Consider the following 24946-nt stretch of genomic DNA (forward strand, 5'->3'; position numbering starts at 1 on the left):
AGGCATCTACCACATCCATTTCTTCCATTTGAGGCCGCAAAAAGTTCTCTAGCATTTCAATGTACAGTGGGTATGGAAAGTATTCAGACCCCCTTCAATTTTTCACTCTTTGTTATATTGCAGCCATTTGCTAAAATCATTTTAATTAATTTTTTTCCTCATTAATGTACACACAGCACCCCATATTGACAGACAAAAAAAAAAAAGAATTGTTGAAATAGTTGCAGATTAATTAAAAAAGAAAAACTGAAATCTCACCTGGTCCTAAGTATTCAGACCCTTTGCTCAGTATTTAGTAGAAGCCCCCTTTTGAGTTAATACAGCCAGGAGTCTTCTTGGGAAAGATGCAACAAGTTTTTCACACCTGGATTTTGGGATCCTCTGCCAGCCTGGACAGCCATTTTTTTAAGGACCTCAGACAGGCCGAAGGTTTACCTTCCAACATGACAATGACCCTAAGCACACAGCTAAAATAACGAAGGAGTGGCTTCACAACAACTCTGTGACTGTTCTTGAATGGCCCAGCCAGAGCCCTGACTTAAACCCAATTGAGCATCTCTGGAGAGACCTAAAAATGGCCGTCCACCAACGTTTACCATCCAACCTGACAGAACTGGAGAGGATCTGCAAGGAGGAATGGCAGAGGATCCCCAAATCCAGGTGTGAAAAACTTGTTGCATCTTTCCCAAGAAGACTCCTGGCTGTTTGAGCTCAAAAGGGGGCTTCTACTAAATACTGAGGGTTCAAAGGGTCTGAACACTTAGGACCAGATGAGATTTCAGTTTTTCTTTTTTAATAAATCTGCAACAATTTCAACAGTTCTTTTTTTTGTCTGTCAATATGGGGTGCTGTGTGTACATTAATGAGGAAAAAAATTAATTAAAATGATTTTAGCAAATGGCTGCAATATAACAAAGAGTGAAAAATTGAAGGGGGTCTGAATACTTTCCGTACCCACTGTAACGTACTGAAGTGGCGGTGACCATTGCTTCCCCCTCCTCAAAAAAGTAAGGGCCTGCAATGCCAAATTCTGCACCAAACTGTAACACGTGTGCTGAAGTTCACAAGGGAAATTAAGGTCCTCGTGCAAAATCCTCCTCAAAGACGTGTTGGAAATGCCTAACGCAGAAGCACACTCAACGTCTAGGAGACTGCAAAATCGATGCTCTTACAGCTTGGATGTTTTCAGGCATTCGTACAGTCCGAGGACAGCCTGGAGATATTCTCATCAGTGTTGTACCCATCTGTCTAAATTTAGTCACCCATTGAAGAATTGTTTTCCGATTTGAAACGTCACCATTAGGAGGAATGCTGAAGTGCATTCGAAAGGCACGTTGTGTAGTGATGATGGATACGTCGTTTTTGAAGAACTCTTCGACAGCGAGGGCGTGGTGCGCACCAGACCAAGGCATGTTGCAGACTGAAAACTACAAGGGATCGCCTATCGAAGGACCCCCACCCACCCCAACCCCCTCAGCTAACTCTACATCACGCAATGACCTTGAGAAATGGGGTACTTCATTTTGGCTCACCCTGTACCTGTTGCTTAACCTGGGAGCACCACCAAACTCCACAAAGTTTCCAGAGGAACTTTACAAAGGGAAGTTGGTTGGCATTTTCTGGCCCAAATGAGTTGTTCATTACACCGAACATTTTCAGTGTCTCCCTACTGATAAAGAATTCATTTACGAGGCAGGCTTCACAAAGCACATACGGTAAACCACAAAGCTGTGTGCATCACTTTCTTCATAAGTACAATGTGATATTCACTCCAGCTGCTCTTGTGCACTCAGTCCATTGTTTGGGCTTGCCAGTTTACAATGCCTTTTCTTTCTTTTAGAGTACATGGATGTGCATTGTTCACAGGGAAAATGATCAAGTTTTTTCTGATGATCAATAAGCAAGGACAAACAAGGCTTTCAAAATATTACGAGCATGTTGACATTCATAAGAGAACAACATTGGAAGCGGATGTAATTAGAAACTGCCTGTCTAGATCAAAAGATGAGGTAAGTGGTCTTTACTTTGGAGGTTATATTGAAAGTGGTTCTAACCTGGGAAGGAAAAGTCATTTTGTTTGTCAGTTATTTCAAGGTAAGCACTTCATTTAATTTTCTGTGTTTACAAGGCAGTCATACTGTAGACGCTTATTAGCTAACAGATGAATTGAGATTAGATTCTGGTATCCCACTCTTCTCCTGAATGAATATAAAATGTCATTTTATTACTGTAGAGCTGCAGGGCAGTTGTGCTTTTATTCACATTGGTAGGCTTTAAGAAATTATAAAGAAATTCAAACGCATAAATGACATGCAGGAAAAGGTAGCTAAATATTTGAAGAAATATCTTGATGCAGGCACACCATGCTTGTGTTTTTGCTGAGCTGTCAGTTGAGAATATGTAACACTGTTAGCCTGATAACAATGTTCAGTTACTGGCGTGTCACCTCCGCAGCTAAGTGTTGTGATATCCACTCCCTGCCAGTGCATTGTCTACATTTAGCTCTGTTTAATTATGTATTGACATTGAGCATAAGATAAAATTTCTTCAGACATCCACGTGACGTTGCCTTTTATTAATATTGGATGTAATGGTGTGGTTTTTCCATCCATCCATCCATTATCCAACCCGCTGTATCCTAACTACAGGGTCACGGGGGTCTGCTGGAGCCAATCCCAGCCAACACAGGGCGCAAGGCAGGAAACAAACCCCGGGCAGGGCGCCAGCCCACCGCAGGGGGTGTGGTTTTTGTGTTACAATATTCAGTTTGCTGACTTTTAATGCTTAAGTGAAAATATAACATTTTCTTAAATAGGATTAGTGAATGAATATTATCTGTGTATGAATATGAATTTGTTTTTCAGTCAGTGCTTTCGATCTTCTCACTGTCTGAAAGGTGGAAGCTTTAAGGAAAGGCAGTACTAGTCGCTAATCATGGTGGCATGTTGATTAGCACAGGTAAGTAAGAATTTCACTGTACGTTGTACACATAGCAATAACAATCCTGTATGCCTACAAGGTTTTATGCCTAAATTTCAGCCTTCTGGTTCAGCCTCATTCATTACACCATCATTCTATAGGTAAACGACACTTTCATTGTTGTCACGTGTGCAGAGTACGGTGGAGTTCTTACTTGTGCTAATAAAAAACCTCCATCACTTGGAAGAATTAAGTGGATAGGACTGGCGAACTTTGTTAGGCTGATAGGCCTGTTCTCGTCTAGATTGTTTCAATGTTCTAATATCTACTTCAAGGCAGGCCAAGTTACACCACAGACACAAAGAAAAGAACAGAAAAAATGTCTTAAAGGTAAACCAAAAGAATATAAGGGAGCATTATGAAACAACCTCCGAAGCAACTGGAGGACATTTAACAAAAGCACTGAGTCTTAAGTAGGATTGGCTACTGCAATGCGGTGTTCACTGGATGTTCACATTGTTCTTTATTCAGCCTCCAGTTAATCCAAAATGCTGCTGCAAGAATTATTAGAAGAACAAGAAAATATGAACACATAACTCCAGTTCTTAAATCCTTACACTGGCTCCTGGTTAAGTTTAGGGCAGATTTCAAAGTCCTCCGTTTAACATATAAAGCATTAAATGGCGGAGGTCGGCTTACTTACTTGTCTGAACTTATCATGACTTACAAAGCAGAGCACACATTAAGATCTCAAGATGCCGGTCTGCTTAGAAGAAGTAATAAAATAACAGTGAGAGGTTGAGGTTTTAGCTACAGGGCCCCTAAACTATGGAGTGGTCTGCCTGCTACTATAAGAGATGCCCCTTCAGTCTCAGCTTTCAAATCCTGGCTGAAGACTCGCGACTTCAGTTTAGCACACCCTGACTAGAGCTGCTGATTAACTGTACAGACTGTCATTAGCACTAAAACAGAAGTAACATGATAGTTAGAATTTGTTACTAACCCTCACCTGTTCTGTTTCTCTTCTCGGAACTCAAATGTGGCACTTGGTGCCACTGCCCACCTGCCTAAGGTAAAGTCATCCCTGATGGAGGATCGCAGAATTGTCGGGTTGAGGGGTCCTTTCATGAGATTGATTGGCCCAGCACTGTCTTAGCTGTGAAATGGCCAAATGGGGGAGCCAGCTTAATGGCTGGGGTCTCCAGGACTCTCTGAACAAATCTAAATCATATTATGGGATATCATCTACTGTTGAATTCTGCTCCGTACTCGTAATGCTTTTATTTTTATACTGTATTGAGGATTGGTTCTGTTCTGTGTGTTGTGCTGTATTGACCCCCTTTTTGACACCCACTCACGCCCAAACTACCTGGAAAGGGGTCCCTCTCCGAACTGCCTTTCCCGAGGGTTCTTCCATTTTTGTTTTTTGGTTGTTTTTCTTTGTCTTCTTAGAGAGTCGAGGCTGGGGGGCCGTCAAGAAGCAGGGCCGGTTAAAGCCCATTGCGGCACTTCTTGTGTGATTTTGGGCTATACAGAAATAAATTGTATTGTATTAAGGCTTGATTAAGACCTACAGGCCTCCCTAATATTAGCAGGCAGATCATCCCAGAGTTTATCTGCCTCATTGCTAAAAGCGTTGCCTTGTTGTGCAAGTTTTATTTGTCCTCCGAATATTAGTTAGACCTGCTTAATCAGACCGCAGTCTATACCCTGGACTAATAAGTTCTGTAAGGTAGTACAGCCATTTATAACTTTGTATGTTAGAAAGGAGGAATTTATTCTATTCTAAAATTCTGTAAACTTATTTGGAGGCCAGTGAAGTGATTTTAAAAACTGGTGTTTAAATATGGTCATAATTGTTAGTTTCAGATGCCTAAAGAGTTGTACTTTATTACATAATTAACTTGCATATGTTGATTTTTCTTTTCTGATTACAAATCTGTTAAAGTTTAGAATAACCTTAATATAGGCATTGCCTATTTAACTTTTTTTTTAATTACTTTTCCTTGTTAGGGTAGGGTGATTTGACCCATTTTTGACTTACTTTTCTTACACTATGCTCTTCAATTCTTCCATTTTGCAATATAAATGTTAGTTCTTGATTTGAAGAAGGGAATGCAGTATAGCTTTATAAGTCGAGCGTCACCCAAATGGAAAAATGCAGTGATAAGCTCAGCCAGTACCAACTCTCTGGCCCAGTTCTTGCATGGCATAGGCTATTGGCAGTGTAGAAAAGACATTTGCTCAACTGACAGGTAAAACAGGACAAAGTGATGAACACATGGCACACTCATTAATGACAGGAATTGCACAATGACAAGTACGTGCTTCCTTAATGCTAGCAACACTCACTTTATTGTATTGGGTAGAATGTCATGAGTTGCTGTTGAAACAGACTGGCGCAGGCAACACGGGCACCCTGAGCCCCAACAAAGGCACTCGGAGTCTTAGGACAGGCAGCAGAATCGAGATTTATTGTGTGGTGCTCTACAGACTCACTACCAGATGCGGTGGACAATGAACCTTTGGCATCATTTACATTTATTACAGTTCTTATCATCTTGCCTGAAGAAGGGGTCTGCATTGCCTCGAAAGCTTGCAGATTGTAATCTTTCTAGTTAGCCAATAAAAGGGGCCATTCTGCTTAACGTCTTACTAAAGTGTTATCATGCAAGCCGTTATTCTTCCTCATCCGACTCGTATCATTTTCTAATCTTGCCTCTAATTAATTCTATCAATATTTCTTAAGTGAGGGGCTGTCAAAACCCCTCTCTGTTCAAATTTCCATCCTTCTCCAGCTCTCCTGCACGTCTAACCTTCGGCGTAATGAACTATTGCTGGTCTCTAGCTCATACAGAATAATAACAAAATATGTAGGCATACGTCTTTTTAATCCTAACCCTTACATCTTAATGCTTAGTAAAATACACAGTCTACCTTTCTCATGTGCTTATGAGACTTTTCTAATCCGTCGAGATTACCAATTTTAAGAATCCATTTTTCTGTTTTTGTGAAACAACAACTCATGATTTCAATGCATTTGCCATTCATCACATGTACCTTTGTGTGTTGGTCTCCCCGGCTAACTGATTTTTGTGAAATTGCACTCCGTTCTGTTTAATGTCTGCCTTGTGCACAGAACCCCAGTCACTCAGCAAATAAAACTGGTGGTCAAGGTTAATTATGTATTTACATATGGTAGATATTAATGAGTGTAGGCAATACGGTGCAGTGTAAGGGGTTGACAATTAAACTTGTTGATCAGCACTAAGAAAGTATGGCCAGTACTTCTCAGATGTGCACAGGAACATGTTCATTTATTTCTGGTATTTGTGTCCATTTTTCTTGCAGTGTTCCTTTGTTGAATACAAGGACTTCATGCTCGTCTACAGACAGTACGCTGCCCTCGTTATCGTGATTGGGGTGGATGATGACGAGGTAAGGCCGGCTCGTTCACTTTAAACAGGCGCTCTCCCTTTTCCGCTCTGTTACCGATCATACCCAGAATTCAGATATTCACCTGCCTCTCTGTTCCTTTTGGTTTCCTCTTTTCAACTTGTAATACAGTCGGGGAACATTATGTCAACAGCTTTAGGAGAGATTCCAGATGTGCAGCAAGTCCTAAATAACTGGTCATTTACTGTACAATTGCCAAGGTTTAAAGAACATGTCAGTGTAATGAGCAAGAGCCACATGACCTGAGGCAGGACTGTCTGTCCAACAATGAAATGACACATCTTGATGTATTTCACGGAAAACTGCCAGCAGGCTGGTTAATAAACTACTGCAGTGTCGGTGTGTACAAATAAAAAGTTAACAGCCGTCCAAGTGCTGCTGCTGTAGAGAAATAGATGGAAGTAGAAAACTGACTAGGAACTGAATACGTTCTCCAAATCGATGTCTAACTTTAACGTTGTCACTAAACAGTAGCGTGATTGAGGCTTCAGGCCATGAACTTCCACCAACATTCAAAAGACAGAGTCATTTGTGCCATAGCGAGGTCACATGGAGGCTTGAGGGTTGACAGTCATGAAATTGTAAAAGTGACAACTGAAGCTACACTTTTTTCTGTGCTGCTCTGAAATGAGGTCACTTTATCTTGACTTGTGATCTTAACGCATTCAGACTGAAGAAGAATCAGCCTGCCAAACTGCGACTGGCATATGTGATCACTGAGCAGCTGCAGGACTAGTTTTAGCATTGCTGGCAGGACATTCGTCATTAGAAAGTTGCTTTTTCAGGCTGATGAATAAAGCCTAGCCCAAGATGACATTGTATTCAAAAGTGGCTTATGTTGGTGTGCGTTGCGTCAAAGCCCTAAATTCTGAAAGTAAATGGACACTCGACAGAACCTGTTGGGCAAACATTAGTGTACCTGCAGTGCTTATTAACTGAAGTAAACATGTCAAGCTAAAAAAATCAGACCAGTTCAAATAATCCTGAGTAGCACTGAAGTAAATTTCAGTCTTGTCTGCCCAACCAGTTACAAAGCATGGTGACTGAGAGCTGGAGCTTAGTGTAACAGCAGCTGGCTCAAGACAGAAGGATCCCATCCAGGATGAGAAGCTGGTCTAAATAAAGTCCTTGACATCCTGTGCCTCAGATCTTTCAGTATTGAGATTTCAGTTTCCAAAAATAACATGCGACACCTTGGTTTCTTTTTCTGTTTTCCATCCTCCTATGTTTACCGTAATGCAGGGCTCTCCAAGCTTTTTCCCCCTGAGAGCTACTTTTACAAAATGAAAATGGCCAAGAGCTCCTCATGTTTTCTGTCGTTTATTCTCATCGCTTATTTCAACCCAAACAAACTGAATCGGCTTGTTTTGCCTGCACATTTACAAAATGTCGGTGTCCACAACTCACAATTTGCATTCAAACATCACAAAAATTATTTAGTTTACCTGCAAGTGCATTTTGTACGTCTGTCTGCATTTTCTCGTGTATCTCACACTATTGAATTAAAACATGAAGGCGGTCAAAATAAAACAATGCAATTCCAAATCCACAGATGCGACTTCTTCATTTGTCATTTTGTCACTTTATTCACAGGTCCAGTCGCATGTGTGATGTGTTTTTCAGTCAGTCAGATGACCGGCACTGAGCTGTGTGGTGCAGTGGAGCCCCTCAGGTTCACTCTGATGGAGTCGTTTAAATGTTCATCTGACAGTCGTGTTCTGAACTTTGATTTCATGACATTCATGTCAGACTCCCAGAGGTATGGAGACCCAAACAGAGCAGACATTTTCAGAGCTGCCGCTTGGTGAAGATTCTTATCGTTATCAGGCTCTGCTAAGCTCCAGTAATGCTAAGAATGCTGTTGAGACTTTAACTGCAGATTATGTAGAAGGTTTACTAATATAGAAAATCCAATGCCTGTCTGTCTGTCCACTTTTCACAAGAGAACTACTTAATAAATTTAGATCAGGTTTTTTTTATTTAATTTGCTTAAACATTCCTGTTGATTTTGCGACTTCTCTCATTTCGCTGTGTATCACAGTTCACTTGCAGTTTCACTTTATTTGAGCGAATCCGAGAAACACGCAGCAGGCCTTCCTCACTCACTCACTAGCTTTGGCGCGTGTGCCTTAACGCCGCTTAGCGAGAGAACAGTTCAATTCAACTTTGTCTGAAATGTAAAATAAAGGGTTACTTAGGTCTTGATGAGTTTGAGTCCGGATATTCTCTTAAGTGTCTGCCACATTGAAAAGAGAGACTGCAGTTCAGATTGTGGATCGTGATTTTGTGTTTAAAGGATCGTGATGTGATTTTTTGGAAAGATCGGCCTCCCCTAATTTGACTGATCAAGTTTTCAAATTTATGTAGGATTCATTAACCCTTTGGTGAGCAACTTGGAAAGGCGTTGTGAGCTACCAGTAGTGACATGTTGGAGACCCCTGCCATAGTGTACACAGTAGGCTAGCCCTCTTACTTCAACAACAGTTTATTTCTTGTATAGCCCAAAATCACACAAGGAAAGCCCCTATTTTTCTGACAGCCCCCCAACCCCAGCCTTGACTCCATCAGAAGACTTCATAGCTCTCACTGCTTGATTCAGTCATGTCTCAGATTCCCTTTGGGTGGAGTGACAACCAGCAGTGGGGGAAATAATTATTTGATCCCCTGCAGAATTTGTATGTTTGTCCACTTACAAAGAAATAAATGGTCTTTAATTTTTATGGTAGTTTCATTTTAGTGGAGAAAGACAGAATATCAACCAAGAATCCACAAAAAACACATTACAAAAAAAAGTTATAAATTGATTTGCATGTCATTGAGTGAAATAAGGATTGGATCCTCTACAACCCCACCAGAATTCTGGCTCTCACAGACTGGCTGTGTGATACTCCTGATCTCAAGTAATGATACGTTTCTTATACTGTTAAAAAAATGTCACTACCAAATTAAATCTGATTCTGATCATTTATTCAGATGTGCAATAATTAAACCAAATAAAGCCAGCATGATGTCTTCAGTGTTACCTGCATCTTTATGTTGGGGTGAAGCTGTTGAGCAAAATGTCTCCGTTCTTGTAGAGCTGCATAACTGGGCCGCAACTGGACTACGGTTTAAGTCGCCTACCTGTTCACCTGCTGATTCATTCAGTTCTTCAGGCAGAAATGGCCGGACTGCCATACTCCCATATTTAAAATAATCCGTTTTATAGCATAATTAGAGCATTAGACTAGATTTATAACTCTGCTTGGAGAATTACTTTTAATTAAAACTATATTTACTTATATTAGCTGTAAATTGATTATACAATCATGGCCGAAATTATCGGCACCCCTGCAATTTTCCCAGAAAATGCACCATTTCTCCCAGAAAGTTGTTGCAATTCCAAATGTTTTATTTCCTTTATATGCATTGGAACAACACAAAAAGCCAAATCTGACATCATGTCACACAGAACTCCAAAACTGGGCCGGAAAAAATTATTGGCACCTTTTCCAAATTGTGGGTAAATCGTTTTATTTCAAGCATATGATGCTCATCTGTACTCGCCTGTGGCACGAAACAGGTGCTGGCAACATAGCAATCACACCTGAGGCCAGTTAAAATGGAGACAAGCTGACTCGACCTTTCTGTTGTGAGTCTGAGTGTGTCACACCAAGCATGGAGAACAGAAAGAAGAGCAGAGAATTGTCCGAGGGCTTGAGAACATAAATTGTGGAAAAATATCAACAATCTCAAGGCTACAAGTCCATCTCCAGAGATCTTCATGTTCCTTTGTCTGCTGTGCACAACATAATCAAGAAGTTCACAACACATGGCACTGTAGCTAATCTCCCTGGACGTGGACAGAAGAGAAAAATTGATAAAAGACTGCAATGAAGGAGAGTGCGAATGGTGGACAAACAGCCCCAATGAACTTCAAAACATATTCAAGCTGTTCTGCAGACTCAGGGTGCCACAGTGTCCACTCAAACTATCTGTTGACATCTGAACAAAATGAAACGCTATGGCAGGAGAGCCAGGAGGACCCCACTGCTGACACAGAAACATAGAAAGGCCAGACTGGAGTTTGCCAAAATGTACTTGAGACTTCTGGGCGAACGTCTTGTGGACAGATGAGACCAAGGTAGAGCTTTTTGGTCAAGCTCATCATTCTACTCTTTACAGAAAACAGAATGAGGCCTACGAAGAAAAGAACAACACAATACCTCCAGTCAAACATGGTGGAGGTTCTAAGATGTTTTAGGGATGTTTTGCTGCCACTGGCACTGGATGGCTTGACTGTGTGCATGGCATCATGAAATCTGAAGACTACCAAAAGATATTGGGGCGTAGTGTCAGAAAGCTGGGTCTGCGTCAGAGGTCATAGGTGTTCCAGCAGGACAATGACCCCAAACTTCCCTCAAAAAGCACCCAGAAAGCGCTGGAGAGTTCTGAAGTGGCCAGCAACGAGTCTGGATCTAAATCACATATGGAGAGATCTCAAAATTGCTGTTGGGAGAAGACGCCCTTCAAATGTGAGAGACCTTGAGCAGTTTGCAAAAGAAGAGCGGTCGGAAATTCCAGTTGAGAGGTGTAACAAGCTTGGTGATGGTTATAGGAAGCGCTTGATTTCAGTTATTTTTTTCCAAAGGGCGTGCAACTAAATATTAAGTTGAGGGGGCCAATAATTTTGTCCAGCCCGGTTTTGGAGTTTTGTGTGAAATGATGTCAGATTTTGGCTTTTTAAACATTTGTAATTGCAACAATTTTCTGGGAGAAATGGTGCATTTTCTGGGAAAATTCCAAGGGCACTGATAATTTTGGCCATGACTGTATATAAAAAAATACAAAAGTACAAGTTGAGTAATCTTTATTGAAACACACCACTCTGATAACTATTAAGGAATTTCAAGCAGGATTACATTACGCGTTATAAACAGATATTTATTCACAGTCACAAATGTGTGAGCTAATTGTAAACTGATCCATTCAATGGCACGCTGCCCTCTCGCCGAGATATTACACGGGTGGGTTGTGTGTGTTTTTATTCTCTTTGCTAAGAACATGTTTAACGTAATCTGATCCTTCACAGATGTCATCCACTGACAAATCACTAGATGAGTGCCAAAGAGACTCAAGTCAATATGTGACGCATTAAATGGATAGGACTGGTGAGCTTTGTTGGGCTGAATGGCCTGCTCTCATCTAGAATGTTCTAATGCCCATACCTCAGTGTGTTGGTTCTTCTTTAATACATAAGTATGCCAGTTAGTGCTGGCGAGTCATTTGCATTTAGCAGTTTTGATAGCTTAAATTACATTTAACATTTCTGTGCTCCATTCCATGGTTGTGTTCTCAATTTAAATGAATTACATACCACCGCCATGTTTTCCAGTTTTTATTGAAGTTGAAGCAGTTCACGTCCAGTGAATAACCTGAAATGGCACAAAGGTAAACGTTAAACTGCCAGAAGTTCAAAAGTTTAGGTTACCAAAAACTGAGAATTAATGTCATTTTCTAAGATACACAAAAGGCCTTTTGCAAGGAACTAGTAATGGGTTAACAACTTGCCGCTTTTCTGTAGTCATCGACGTTAAGTAAGCCTTGAACATTTGAGGCAAAGAGTTCTTACAGGAGTCCCAACTGACTGCTTCTGGAACAAAGCGTGACGCTCCACTCTCTGAAGCGTCATTTGTGTTATTAATATTTCTCTCAGAATGGGAAGTAAAGGGCAATTAACAAAGGAAAAGTAGCAGACCATCATAACCCTTAGAAGTGCAGGACATTCATTTACAGAGTTAAAGAAGCCAAGGTGTCCGTGAGTTTCAGTGACCCACACCATCAAAGGGAACTTAGAAACTGGAGAAAACTCTAACGGGGACAGGGATGGCAGACCCAAAGCCGCGACAGAAACGGCAGACAAGCGGGTGAGAGTCAACAGCTTATGTGACGGCCGCCTCACGAGACATGCACTTCGAGTGAAAGTAAGCGGGTGTTCCTACATTTAACTGTCAAGAGAAGACTTGGACCTTAAAGTGTGACAGGTCGAGTGACAGTAAAGCCTGGTTCAAACGCTAGGTGCAGGGTGGTGCAGTTAAAGCTGTCCGGTGTGGAGACGCACCCAGACACACGTGGTGTTTTCTCTAGAGCTGTGCATGGAAATGTTTCTAACTGTGCAGTGGGGCGGACACGATCCTGTGTGTCCAAAATGGTGAATTTCAAGGAGCAGCTGGTTACATGGGTGCCAGAAGGAAAGAAAGAATAAGGGTGAACGTGATGCAACTGGTCATCAAAATGCAAAGAAGATGCCAAAGCCTTTGAAATGCATCTGCTCATCATGGAGCTTTCCCACTCATGAAAATATTACAGTCATTCTTCCTCCACCACACTGCAATAACAGGCACAAGTCTTCCTCCATCTCAGTGTGTCACATCCTCTGCTGTGACATTATTAGCTATGTGACACTCGCCAAACGTGTTCTGGTTGATCACAGTGTGTGTGTGTTTTGTGGTTGGGTCTTACCACCGACTTCACAAGGTAAGCATAAGCCAGGCTTAAAATGGCCATTGCTAAAATACAAAATCTCCTTTACTCTAGCATTTATGGAAATGTAGGCAATTTGTTTCAATGTACTCAGAAATTAAAGCATAGTGAACGTAAATGTCAGTAAAAACTTGAAAAATGGTGCTGTGTGTCTGTACAGAGAAGTTCCTACTCAGTAGAGATACATGGAAACACACTTGGAGTTTGCAGAGAGGCACTGCCAGGACTCTTGGGCTGTGAGAAACAAAATTCTCTGGTCTGAAGAAACCAGGCTCTGCTCGTCACCAGCAGGGCTGTGGAGTCGGTAGATAAATGCTCCGACTCCGACTCCTCGGTTTCTAAATCTCCCGACTCCGACTCCTCTGTATGTATTTACTGTGCTAATGTATTTTCTACATCCATTGAAGGAAAGGAAGGCAACATACATGTCATTTCACCACAGAACTACTGGCTAGGAAGCCAACACTCGACTATAATGCCAGATTAAAGACAAACACAATTGATTGGCGGCCGCAGATTGGGGGTGTCCACATGGACGGGCAGATCCAGCTTGCCGAAAATCTCGACCACAGCCCCCATCCAAAGTAACGTGACGCCTCTGTCTGCTGCGGTGGCCGTCTCCTCTGTCAGCCAGCCGGAAGTTTAGTGCATTGTGTCAGTCACCGGCCAGCTGATCAGCAGGACGAGCCTCTGCTGGAGACCGGTAGGGAGATCTGTGTTCTCGGCTCCTTCACTAGCGCATAGCGAAGGGGAGCCGACGGAGCTGAGAACACACCAGATGATTTTTCAGGCGTTTGACACGTGATGACTCGTTGAACGGCCGAAAAATCGGCAGTGCATCTGTAAATGTATGGGGGGCTTTAGGCTAGGTTCACAGTTCACAGTAACAGTGGAACACGACACAATGGAAAGCGGTGCCGCACCTTAGCTGTGCATTACATCCCATATAGTGACGCATACAGTCAATGAAAAGCGTGCTTCATGGTTACTTGACATGTTCGTTTTGTGGTAACATTATTCACTGCATGCATTGGGCTTTAATCTTACAGCAGAGAAGTAGTTCATTATGACTGTTTGTGAATTGGGACATTTCAACTTACTTTTTTAATTCCCATTTAAATTTAGTAGGAGTCGGAATCAGTTAACTTTTTGCCGACTCCGACTCCGGGTACCCAAAATTGTCTCCGACTCCTTGTCTCCGACTCCGACTCCACAGCCCTGGTCACCAGTGCTGTGCCACTCTAATGGTGAAGCATGGTGCGGGCAGCATCATGCTGTGGGGTTGTCTTTCAGCAGCAGGTACTGGAGGACTAGGCAGGGTCCTGGGAAAGCTGAATGGAGCAAAGTACAGAGCTACACTTGATGAAAACTTGCTCCCCTGTGCCCTGGACTTCAGACTGGCCCGAACAGGACAGTGACCCCAAGCACAAAGCAAAGACAACACAACGTTGTTTGGACAACTTTACAACAACCGTGGGAATTTCTTTGCATGGACCAGTCAGAGCCTGGACTTGAACCGACTTGAACATCCCTGAAGAGACCTGAACACAGCAGTTCACTGATGGTGTCCATCCAACCTGACACAGCTTGAGAGGATCAGCAGAGAAGGTCAGCAGAAAATCCCCAAGTCCTGGGGCGTAAAGATTGTTGTGTCAGACACAAGAAGACTCCAGGCAGGAATGGCCGTCAAAGTGCTTCAACTATCCATCCATACCTCCATTATCCAACCCGCTATTTCCTAACTACAAAGTCAAGGGGGTCTGATGGAGCCAATCCCAGCTACTACAGGGCACAAGGCAGGAAAGAAACCCCGGGCGCCAGCCCAGCACAGGGCACACACACACACCAGGCACACACTAGGGTCAATTTAGAATCACCAGAGTGCCAGTCTTTGGACTGTGGGAGGAAACCCACGCAGACACAGAGAGGACCCGGGAAGCAAACCCAGCAGTGCTACCCACTGCGCCACCGTGCCGCCCAGTGCTTCAACTAAGCACAGAGTAAAAGGACTGAGTACTTGTGTCAATGAGGTATTCCAGATTTTTACTTGTATTAAATTTGTGAAGATTTTTAAAATCATGTTTGTCACTCTGGGATATTGAGTGTCACTTAATGAGGGAAAAAATGAATTTAAATAATTTTAGCAAAAGGCTATGACAACAAAATGTGAACAAACAAAGTGAAGGGACTGAATAGTTTCTGAACGCACTGTAATACGGATATACAATGGAGTGAAGCAATGACTTCTTAAAGTGATTCAGTTTGGTCGCTGTTTAGATGATTAATGAAAACCTAGTCAGATAATTCTAAAGTCGGCGCGATTCTGGTCAAAGTCCAGCAAACTGAAGATCAAAGCCGAAGGCAGAGGACACCTGCGAGGTGGTAGTTGGTCTCCGCGCTCTGACCCGCTGTTTCCTTTTTTCAGAATGAGCTGGCGGTGTTTGAGTTGATCCATAATTTCATTGAGGTTCTGGACAAGTACTTCAATCGAGTGGTAAGTTGCAAATGTCATTTTTAACATTTAAATAATTTAGGTTATTAATATAAATTTGGAAGCTCAGACTATAAATGAATGTACAGCGGAACCTCAGTTGTCAAACGACTCTCATCTCAAACAAATCGGTTCTCGAACAAAAAATTCACACTGTTTTCTGAACAGAATTTCAGTTCCCAAACAGACACTCTGGCCAGCATGTGCTCCGCGGGCTGAGATGTGTGGCGAGAGAGCGCCAGTTACGCCGCCGACTCCGCCTTGAATCTGCTGGGATTTTCTTTGTGTTTTGTAGCTCTTTTATATAAACCTGTGACGGCGCACTGCTGTAACGAGAACGTGCAGTGAATACACTCGACTTCCAGTTAACTTCCTGTTCCTCTCTACGTTTACCATTCGTTTGCTCGGAGGTCGATGCGCTTGCTCCTTCTTGAGCGGCTCTTCTCTTCTCCACCCTAGCGGCCTGCTGCTTCTCTTCTTCCGACGGCATCTTTTTGCGTTAAAACTGATTAAGTCTGTGTTTGTGATGCAATTACTTAGTACGTTTTTCTGGTTTCTTTTCTTTATTCATTTTATGTAAGAGCCAATCTTGGAAAGTTAACGTTTCAAGTTAAACTCCTAGTAATGTTTGCTTAATTTGAATACAATATACACTTCTTCCATAGTCCTCGACAATGGTATAGTCTTTTCCCCCTGTAAGTTATTAAGAGATAGAACCTTCTTGCTATAACGGAGATGCAGTGTGTTAATTGGGTCAGTTGTGTGTAGAACTGGTCCCACTACAGAGGGACCTTAAAGACCCAATTTCAACATTCAGCTGAATGGCCGTCTTGAAATGTTAAGTAAATGGTAACGATTTGAGGCGTAACAAGATTTAGCTTAGAACTGAACTTTTCTTAACATGAATTTTTTCCTTTTTTGCTATTTTAATTTTCTTTTGTGTGAACGGTTTTACTTTCAAACTTAACTAAACTTTTAAAAACAAAGATATTTTGTCTGTAGAATCTTTTCTGTGCGTCAGGCTTTTGTTGAATCTCATTTTTTGAGTTACAGCTGCTGAACTTTGATAACTTTGGAAAAACGCAGCTCCAGTTTATGTATTTTCATGGTTTTTGGATACGACTCCAGCCATGAAGTAATATGCAGCCATCTGGGGTTCAGGAACGGAGGAATCCATTTTATATTCGCTCTTATGGGTAAAGGGCTTCAGTTTTCAAACAAATCGTTTTCGAACAGCCCTGTGGTATAAATGATGTTCGTCAACTGAGGTTCCACTGTATTAGCAATGCTATGTCGTGCCATCCGCATAATAAAACAGAAATGGCTGCTGGGTGTTGTGACAGGCCTGGGCCCTTCAGTCGTCTTGGTGTTGAATCCCCTTGTCAAGCGGCCCACAAGATTGACGTCTGCTCTTTTTAAGTTCCCACCACCTGTTAGAGTTCATTCTGGGTCTTGCCCGTCACCATTTTACTGCCTTACACGGTGAGGGTGCCCACAGACCTCGGGTATTTTACCCTGCTTTCAGTCCCACGCAGGAATGTGAGTGCCACACGTGTGTTACAATGGTCCTCAGTTGCACACTCAAACTGGTGCCTCCTCTGCCCATCACAAGACGGCATCTCTGCCCAACGTCATCATTCTTTTCTGCAACAACAAACTGTACAAACTGCCAACATTTAAAGTTCAAATTGAGATCCTGGTGTTCTGAGGGAATTTGCTGTGAATTTCCCACAAAAAGAAGAGGCAGCTGAACAAACACCAGGCACACGTTAAGCCCATCTGTGAAGTTGTGCCACCTTTAAAGGGGGTCCCTGTTAACCTGCGTGTTTTCTTTTGTTTCCTTCCCTTCACAGAGTGAGCTCGACGTATCCTTTTGTGTTTTAATGGATCAGCGGCTGGCAAAGTGCGAAAGAAAAGTAAGGAAGTGCGCCAAAGGGTAGGCTTGTAGACCACAGGTGAGCTAATTGATTACAACTGATCTTTAATGTCACGTGACCCAAAAGACAGCCTGCCATGTAGAGATCGACATTTCCACTGGCATTTCATTCTGGCCTGTGTAACGACAGCAGTACACTGAATCACATCTGCATGGTTTCCCAAACTCTTTAAAAATAAAAAGCAGAAAGTCAGGGTCAATACTTGGCTTGGCCATATTTGGCAGCAACTAGAGTTGCAGGTTTCTGTCAGGGTTGACACTTAAAATGTTTGCCCAGTTTTACTGGTAAAATTACTTGAGCTACACCAAGTTGGATGGTGTGACCCTCTGTGAATAGAATAGATGTTTAAATCTGGCCACAGGTACTCAGATGGGTTTATCAGGCGTCTCAGTGGAGGAGTTTCTGAGCAGGGCGGTGATGAAGCTGAAGCTGTGCCAGTAAGCAGAGGGCACAAGGCAGGGACGGACAATCTGTGAAGCCCTCGTTGTTCAAGGCGCCCCATTTCAGACTTGGCTCTCGCTCGGTGTGTGTGTATCAGTGTTTCCATCTCGGAGTTCGTTACGCTGTTCTTCTTCATGTTGTTGTCGCGCAGTGCAGTATCCTACCTTATTATATTGAATATAATATTTTGAACTTGGAATATTTCTTATCATCTTTGTGGTGCAGCCTTGGTGTTCGTATTAGAAAACTTCAGAACGTCACCACAAGTTCCAATCTGTAGCGGAAGTCGTGACGTCCTTCACTGTCAAACGCGAACTCTCACTGCTAGCTGGGCTACGTGTAGGACGCTTCATAAACGCTTCTTATGTCCTACTCTGAAGTAGGACGACGTCTTCTCCTAGTGTGACTTGTGAGGCGCTTGGTAGCTACGGCCCTGGACTCTGACCGAGTGTAATGGGAGTTGAGCGGAGCGAAGCCGAGACAGCCTGCTCGTTGGGTGAGGGCTTAGCTGATGTCATCTGGAAGTGCACTGTGGGTAGCCGCTTAGGGGATGTGCCCACATGGTAGAAGGAGAGGTCAGGAGAGGCTGCTTCTGTGCATCTCTTTATAACACAACAGCTGGCGACCGGAGGGCCCACAGGCAGATGTAGCAGTGAAGACAAATGGCGTCATCAATAGCTTTTGCACTGCGGACAGGTGGAGTGCAGCACGTTAGCAGTGCTGTGCCCAGGGAGCTTGGCGGAGGTCAACAGGAGGCACACTGCTGGTAGCAGCTGAGAACACAACAACAGGCCGTTCAGCCCAACAAAGCTCGCCAGTCCTGTCCACTTAAGTCTTCTAAGAAAACATCAAGTCGAGTTCTGAAAGCCCCTAAAGTCCTCCTGTCCACCACACCACTGCGTCGCTTATTCCAAGTGTCTACGCTTCTCTGTGTAAAGAAAAACTTCCTAATGTTTGGGTGACATGTCCCCTTCACAAGTTTCCAACTGTGTCCCCCCTGTGTGTTCTTGATGAACTCATTTTAAAGTCACCGTCTCGCCCCACTGGACTGATGCCCTTCCTCATTTTAAACACTTCAGTCAGGTCTCCTCTTCATCAGCCCTTTTCATCTTTCTTTATGGAGAGGCAGAAGCTGCGTCTGGACAGTAGCAAGTGCTCGGTGTTGAGAAGCTGCTTTGTCACCTCCATGTCACAAGTTCAGGAGACCTGGAACTCCTTTAGAGTCGAGTAGGCCTCTTGGTGGTCCTGAGACTTGGCCTTGGTTAACTGAAGGTCTTCATTGAGGTTTCATACTCCACTTCAAGTGCATACTGGTGGACTCGGTGCTGGGGATTGTGTGACTTGGTGAAGAGTTAGAGACGGTTACTTTAGGAGTAAGTTACATGTTACAAAGCGAGGGAGGTTAGGAGCACATTGCCGCACCCACCACATGACAGACCACCTCAGGATCCCAGATTAGGACCCGAGTGACACCTCAGCACCACACCAGTTCAGATGGAGTGCAACACTGGGAGAGGTTAGAGGGCCTACAAGCACGGCTGGGTGCAGATTAACGTCATACCCAGGACGGAGCACTCGCAGGTTACCTCATCTGATTACCAGTGCAGATCCTTAGCCTCCGAGCCACCACTGCGCCCCATGTTACAAAGCAAGGGGCAGAATTGTGACGCCATCACTTGGGCCTCATCTCCACTGCCAGGACTCTGAAACGGAGAGGAGATGTGAGCCGACGTCTGTGCTGTTCACAGGCCCCAGTCCAGGTGTGGTGTGAGCACTTATTGCACACGTCACGCTTGGTGGCACATGAAAGGTGTCAACGTGTCCCCTGTGTGCTCATTTCTGTGTTTTAGAAGGGCGAAGGTGTTTTGTGCTCCACCTCCACTCCCAGAAGAGCAGCAGGACAATATTAGTAGTTACTTTGACTCCCAGTGGCTGAAGACATTGCAGATTTAACTGTCACTGCAGTCACCTCCCGTATGGCTCTCGCTCCTTTTACGTGTTGCAGAATTGATAAAAACGATGGACGAGCTAAAGTCTGATCCCTTTTAAGTTCCGACCAGAATTGAATTGGAATTCATTACGACCTACAGAAACAGGGCCACCTCGAAAAAATGGAAACCATGTGGTCTTTGGGTCCAATTTGTGTCAGAAATCAGATTTATAAATGATAATAATGCCTAAATAATTAAGAATTGTTTTCACTTTACCATTAAAGGGTACTGTGTGTGGGTGGCACAGTGGCACAGTGGGTAGCGCTGCTGCCTCGCAGTTAAGAGACCCGAGTTCACTTCCTGGGTCCTCCCCGTGTCTGCGTGGGTTTCCTGCCACAACCCAAAGACATGCAGGTTAGGTGGACTGGCGATTCTAAATTGTGTGTGTGCCCTGCGGTGGGTTGGCGCCCTGTGTTCAGATAATAGATGGATGGTCCTTTGTGTTGATGAGTGTCAGATAGCTCAGGTAAACGCATCACCGACCCATAAAGTAAGTGAGCTGTAACCGCGTTTGATTTAACGGGCGTGAACGCAAGGCTCAGGTCTCGCTGCCGTGTCCGTTGTCTTGTGTGTCACGGCCTTAGGATGGTGATGGCGTGGACGGTAGCGTCACCGCCCCCTCGTCCTTTGTTCCTGTGTCTTCGATAGCCGCAGGTCCTCACAGAGTAAACTGAGATGTGTCTGGGCCATCGGCTGAACGTGTTGCTTTTTCACAATTCATTGTTTTATCGAACCTGATTTTGAACCCAGCTCTCCGTTTTTGTCTCTCTGAAGTTCTTCCCAGAAGTCCTTAACCAACAATCCCACAGATCATGTTCCACCTGGACAAAGTGCACATCATTCTGGACGAAATGATTCTGAACGGCCGCATTGTGGAGACAAACAAGAGCCGAGTTTTGGCCCCTTTGCTTGTCCTTGATAAGATGGCAGAGAGCTAAAGAGACGGAGAGTCGAAAGCCGAGGTCAAGGCGGCGCAACGCTGGGCGACTTTGGAGTCTGACGTGAAGGGGCCGAAGCTGACACTCGATAGAAATGACTGCTTGCAAGATCACCAAACCTTTATAAGTAGTGGAATACAGAAGATCTGAGCCACGGCTGCTTTTGTTCTCTCGTTTTTATTTCTAAAGTAATCGACGGCGGTGAGGTGGGCCTCCAGTGATGTTTCATGAACCTCACCTTCTCAGGACCTCCTCACACTTCTGCCTTATTTTTTTCTTCTGAGGGCTGAACACTCTAATGGAGACCACAGCTTTGTTGTAATCAGTAATATCCTTACCCGAGTTTCCAGTTTTCCCACATTGTCCGACGGCACATTTTATTCCTCGATGTGGCAGAACCTGCTGTCGTAGCTCCGAGTGTCCGCATAGCAATCGGCGTTTGAAAGGGCAAATACTCGTCTGTGCTGATGGAAAACTGAACAGCAGGGGTTTTCTACAAGGCTGGGTGGGACGGGACAGGACTGTGAATGTTAATTAGGTGGGAAAGGCACAAAAGTCAGCGGGCATCTGGAACTTCTCATCACTGGCATCAGCTGGCGCCCGCTCTTTGTTAAGGGAGAACGTGCCACAAGTTAAGGTAATTAATGGACCCGCCGCCCAGAAGTGCTTGCTGTCCTGAGCACACATCCAAAAGAATGGAAACGGTAGACCAGGCCTACGAAACTGGCCATCACTGAGACTGAAGACCCTTGGGAAGAGCTGGAATCTGCTCCAAACCTTCAAGAGCAGCTCAAGGGCAGGAGAAACGACCACCCAAAAGAGGCAAGAAGCTTCTAGAAGGGAACCTTGGCAAAGGTCGTGTTAGGGAAGGGGACCTTTAGTACCCGCCGTTGTCTGCTGTTGGCGTAAATCTTTGGCCAGCTTGGTTAAAATACTCAGAGGATCAAAACTTGGTACCAGTGCAGTTTCTGAAGATTCTGCAGACGGTGTACCCAGAATGCACTGGAGCCACAAGTGTCAACGGGTCATCTGGATTGTCTGAGCAACACTGAAGCAGCACAGGGGACAGGCCTGTCACCTATTCTCTTCCCCCTTTACGCCTCGGCCTCCAACTGTAATGCCAGCTCATGGCACTTGGCACGCGTGGGGTGGATTGACATTTTTGGGAGTCAGGTGGAGGACTTTGTCTCTTGATGCAAACTGTCAGCAAATCAACATCAGCTGAACACAGGAAAGTGTGCCTGAATTTATCGAGTACCTTGGAGTGACACACCTGTGGTCCGACTCTGAGGGGCTGCAGCAGTCGAAACATTTGATGCGTGTTCCTGGGTTTGGAAACTCCTCGTAACGTTCAGGCCGAGATCGACACACACGTCTCAGAAACCTCGCACAACGATGATCTCCTAAAAAGGATACGGACTCGACGAAGGCAGAGTAACATTCATAGCAAACCTCGTCCATCACGTGATCACTCCATCTGCACGGAGACAGACACCTTGAGGGTTGGTGAATGGTGAGGATTTGTGTCAGTCCTGACCAAGCATCTCAGATTTTTCACCAAACGTTGGACGCCCCGACAATGCGTGTTGTTGTACGCAGATCTCCTCGCCACGCCACACGAGGCGACGTTAACACGAGCTTGAAGATCTGCAGTCCAGGATGAGCAGCCCAAGCGCCATCACAGGATGGAAACTGAACTGCAGCAGGCAGCATATGACACTGAAGGTAGGCGGGGCAGGACAGGTGATTGACAGCGGAGTGTCGCACAGGCAAACTCGGACTCAGAGATTCAGGCTCCACCCCACAAGCTGGGAAGGTTCAAGAAAGAAGGTGGAAACTACTGGGGTGCTGGATAAACGGGGGCTCGCAGAAGACAAGTGGAGGACATGAGGGGCCACAGCAGAAGACGATCAGGAACACTGGAGAGTCGGCACAGCTTACAGCGACGGTTACTTCTGAAAGTACGGCTGGGGCTCATTCAATAAACGTGTGTGTGTGTGTGTGTGTGAGAGAGATCTGCCTTCACTCTCATTCCGTCTGTCTGTCTGTCGGTCTTTCCATCTCCGTGCTCGTTACATTATCATCATCATCACGTACAGCGACATGCAAAGGTTTGGCCCCCCTTGTTTAAAATGTCTGCTAACCGTGAATAGTTAAGGGCTAAGGCACGTGAAGCTGTGCTACTCGCCACAGGTGGTCTTACCAAGTACTGAACATGTCAGAGGTCCCAAACATTTGCTCCAGCTCCTTTTCACTGTTGTGGTATTTTGTTCCTGCGAATGATGGAAATAAAAATGTAATCTTGCTTAAAATATTCAAGAGGAGTGTCGTCTAAGTTTATGCCTTTGGGTGATCACCTCACTATCCACAGAAACAGACATTTGAAGTAAGGAGGCCCAGACTTTTGCACACCTTTGTATTGAAGTGAAATGGCAGCTTTAGTATCCTACTGTGGTTTTCTTCTTTTTCTATCTGCCTCCTCATCATCTTTGTATCAGAAACCCACAAATCGCCATCACAGTCACCAAGGTGCCTAAGACGACGTCTCGACGGTCACCACTTTGAAATGGCAACATCATTTGTTCTCCAACCCGGACTCGGACTCACAGCTGGACCTAAAAGCAGGAAGCTTTGTGACGACGACATCTTGTGTCCGACTCTCAGGGTGCACAGATTCTTAACTGTAGTCCGACTTTCTGCGCCATTCCTAGAAGGGACTCGGACAGGCGCCTGATCAACTCGGGTCCTGGTTATCGACTTCTACCAAACCAGAGAACCTCAAGAGCTGGTCAAGGAGCGGGTTCACTGCTACAGGTACTTGGGGGTCCACACCAGTGACAAACCTGTCTGGTCTCGTATCACCGAGGAACAACAGAAGAGCAGACTCTTCATTCTCAGGACGGACATGGCGCTAGTGGTGGCTAGTGAGGTGTGCCAGGCTTCAGGAGAGGCCCTCCAAATCAGCGAGACGACTCAAATGGGAAGGCTGCTGGACGAGGGGAGAATGAAGACAAAACCGATGGCCACCGTGAACAAAGACACAGCAGCATGGAGGAGTTGTGTGTCCTCGAAATGTGTCAGGAAACCCAACTGGGGCGCCGACGGTAACAGGCCTGTATAGCACCTTAACGGGGCTGCTCGCTTATCTTTAACAAAGTCTCCAGTTTTCTTGTTGTTGGTAATTCTTGTGTGTATTTAAACCACGGTATTGAGCTAAATTTCCCCCTTGTGATAAATAAAGTACGATCTATGATCTGATGATGAAGATTTGCGATCTTCAGAGAGGCAGAGCTTCGTATAAAAACTCGCACCGTGAAGCGCTGCCTCTTTCTTCAGTCCCCACACCTCGGCCGCTTTACCGAGTTTTATTTTGACCTCCGGTTGATTAACCGAGTGTCTCGCCGAAACTTCCCAGTTTTGTCGTTTACTAGCAGATCTCTCGATCAACGCTGTCCCTTCTCGCACTCCTTCAGTTCCTTCTTTCCTCTTCTCACTGAAGGCGATTGGAAGCCTGCTGACATTCTCTTACTTGATAACTTGAAGACGTTGCGCTTGGTCCATCCTAAAACCGTCAGTGGTGCAGGCCGTACGACAGGTCGGAACTAACTGGAGTGAACTACGTGGAGAACACGTTAGGATACATCAACGTCACACAACTCGGTTATGTGATCAGAGTGCTAGGAAGAGAGATTGGGAATTTGGCTGAACTGTCCACTAAGGCTACGTTTTCATCTCAAGTGGAGCTTTGAACCATCAGTGATGGCCGACCACATCGGAGTTTGTGTCGTTTACAAAAGGATTCCTCTCCATAATGAAACGCCTGAAAACGAGCATGACGAAGATTTCCATTTATGCAGGGCACGTGCACAAACTGCGTAACATAAAACTCCCGAGTGCTTTATACGTGCTGTCAAAATATCTGCGCGTGTAGAACTGCGAGAGCGCAGTCACGGCACGGAAACAGAAGGAAATTCTTCAAGGAGCCACAACGACTTGCCAAGTGCATCACGTTAATCCGCCGACTGTGACTCTCTTCAGAACTCGCGGCAGCCATCTGGTCATTAAATAAAAATCACAAATGTTAAAGTACCGTATCTACTTGTGGACAAGTCAGGACTTGATTTCAACGTATAATTTCTGGTATTTTATAATGTCGGTTGTATTAGTCGAATGTGGAAAACTCCTGCTATTGGTCCAAGAGATTACGATATTCTAACACCCACCTGAGAGAGGAACAACGGGGCACACGGC

At 44.4% G+C, this 24946-nt stretch overlaps 1 protein-coding gene across 2 annotated transcripts in view; it reads left to right on the forward strand.

Moving 5' to 3' along the window:
- The window catches only part of ap4s1 (adaptor related protein complex 4 subunit sigma 1), a 31343-nt gene extending 10492 nt beyond the window's left edge, over positions 1 to 20851 (forward strand). The window contains exons 2-6 of one of the 2 annotated variants that reach the window (XM_039741232.1): positions 1841 to 2009; positions 6271 to 6357; positions 15323 to 15391; positions 17242 to 17253; positions 20567 to 20851. In XM_039741232.1, the coding sequence (XP_039597166.1) occupies positions 1872 to 2009; positions 6271 to 6357; positions 15323 to 15391; positions 17242 to 17253; positions 20567 to 20695 (435 nt within the window). In that variant the 5' untranslated portion in view covers positions 1841 to 1871 and the 3' untranslated portion in view covers positions 20696 to 20851. Of the gene's footprint in view, positions 1 to 1840; positions 2010 to 6270; positions 6358 to 6474; positions 6782 to 15322; positions 15392 to 17241; positions 17254 to 20566 lie in introns of those variants that run through there. The other variant, XM_039741233.1, reaches the window with a different exon arrangement.
- Positions 20852 to 24946: the final 4095 nt, after the last annotated feature.

Source organism: Polypterus senegalus, chromosome 18 (genome assembly GCF_016835505.1).
Source record: "Polypterus senegalus isolate Bchr_013 chromosome 18, ASM1683550v1, whole genome shotgun sequence".
In the NCBI taxonomy this organism is placed as follows: domain Eukaryota; kingdom Metazoa; phylum Chordata; class Cladistia; order Polypteriformes; family Polypteridae; genus Polypterus; species Polypterus senegalus.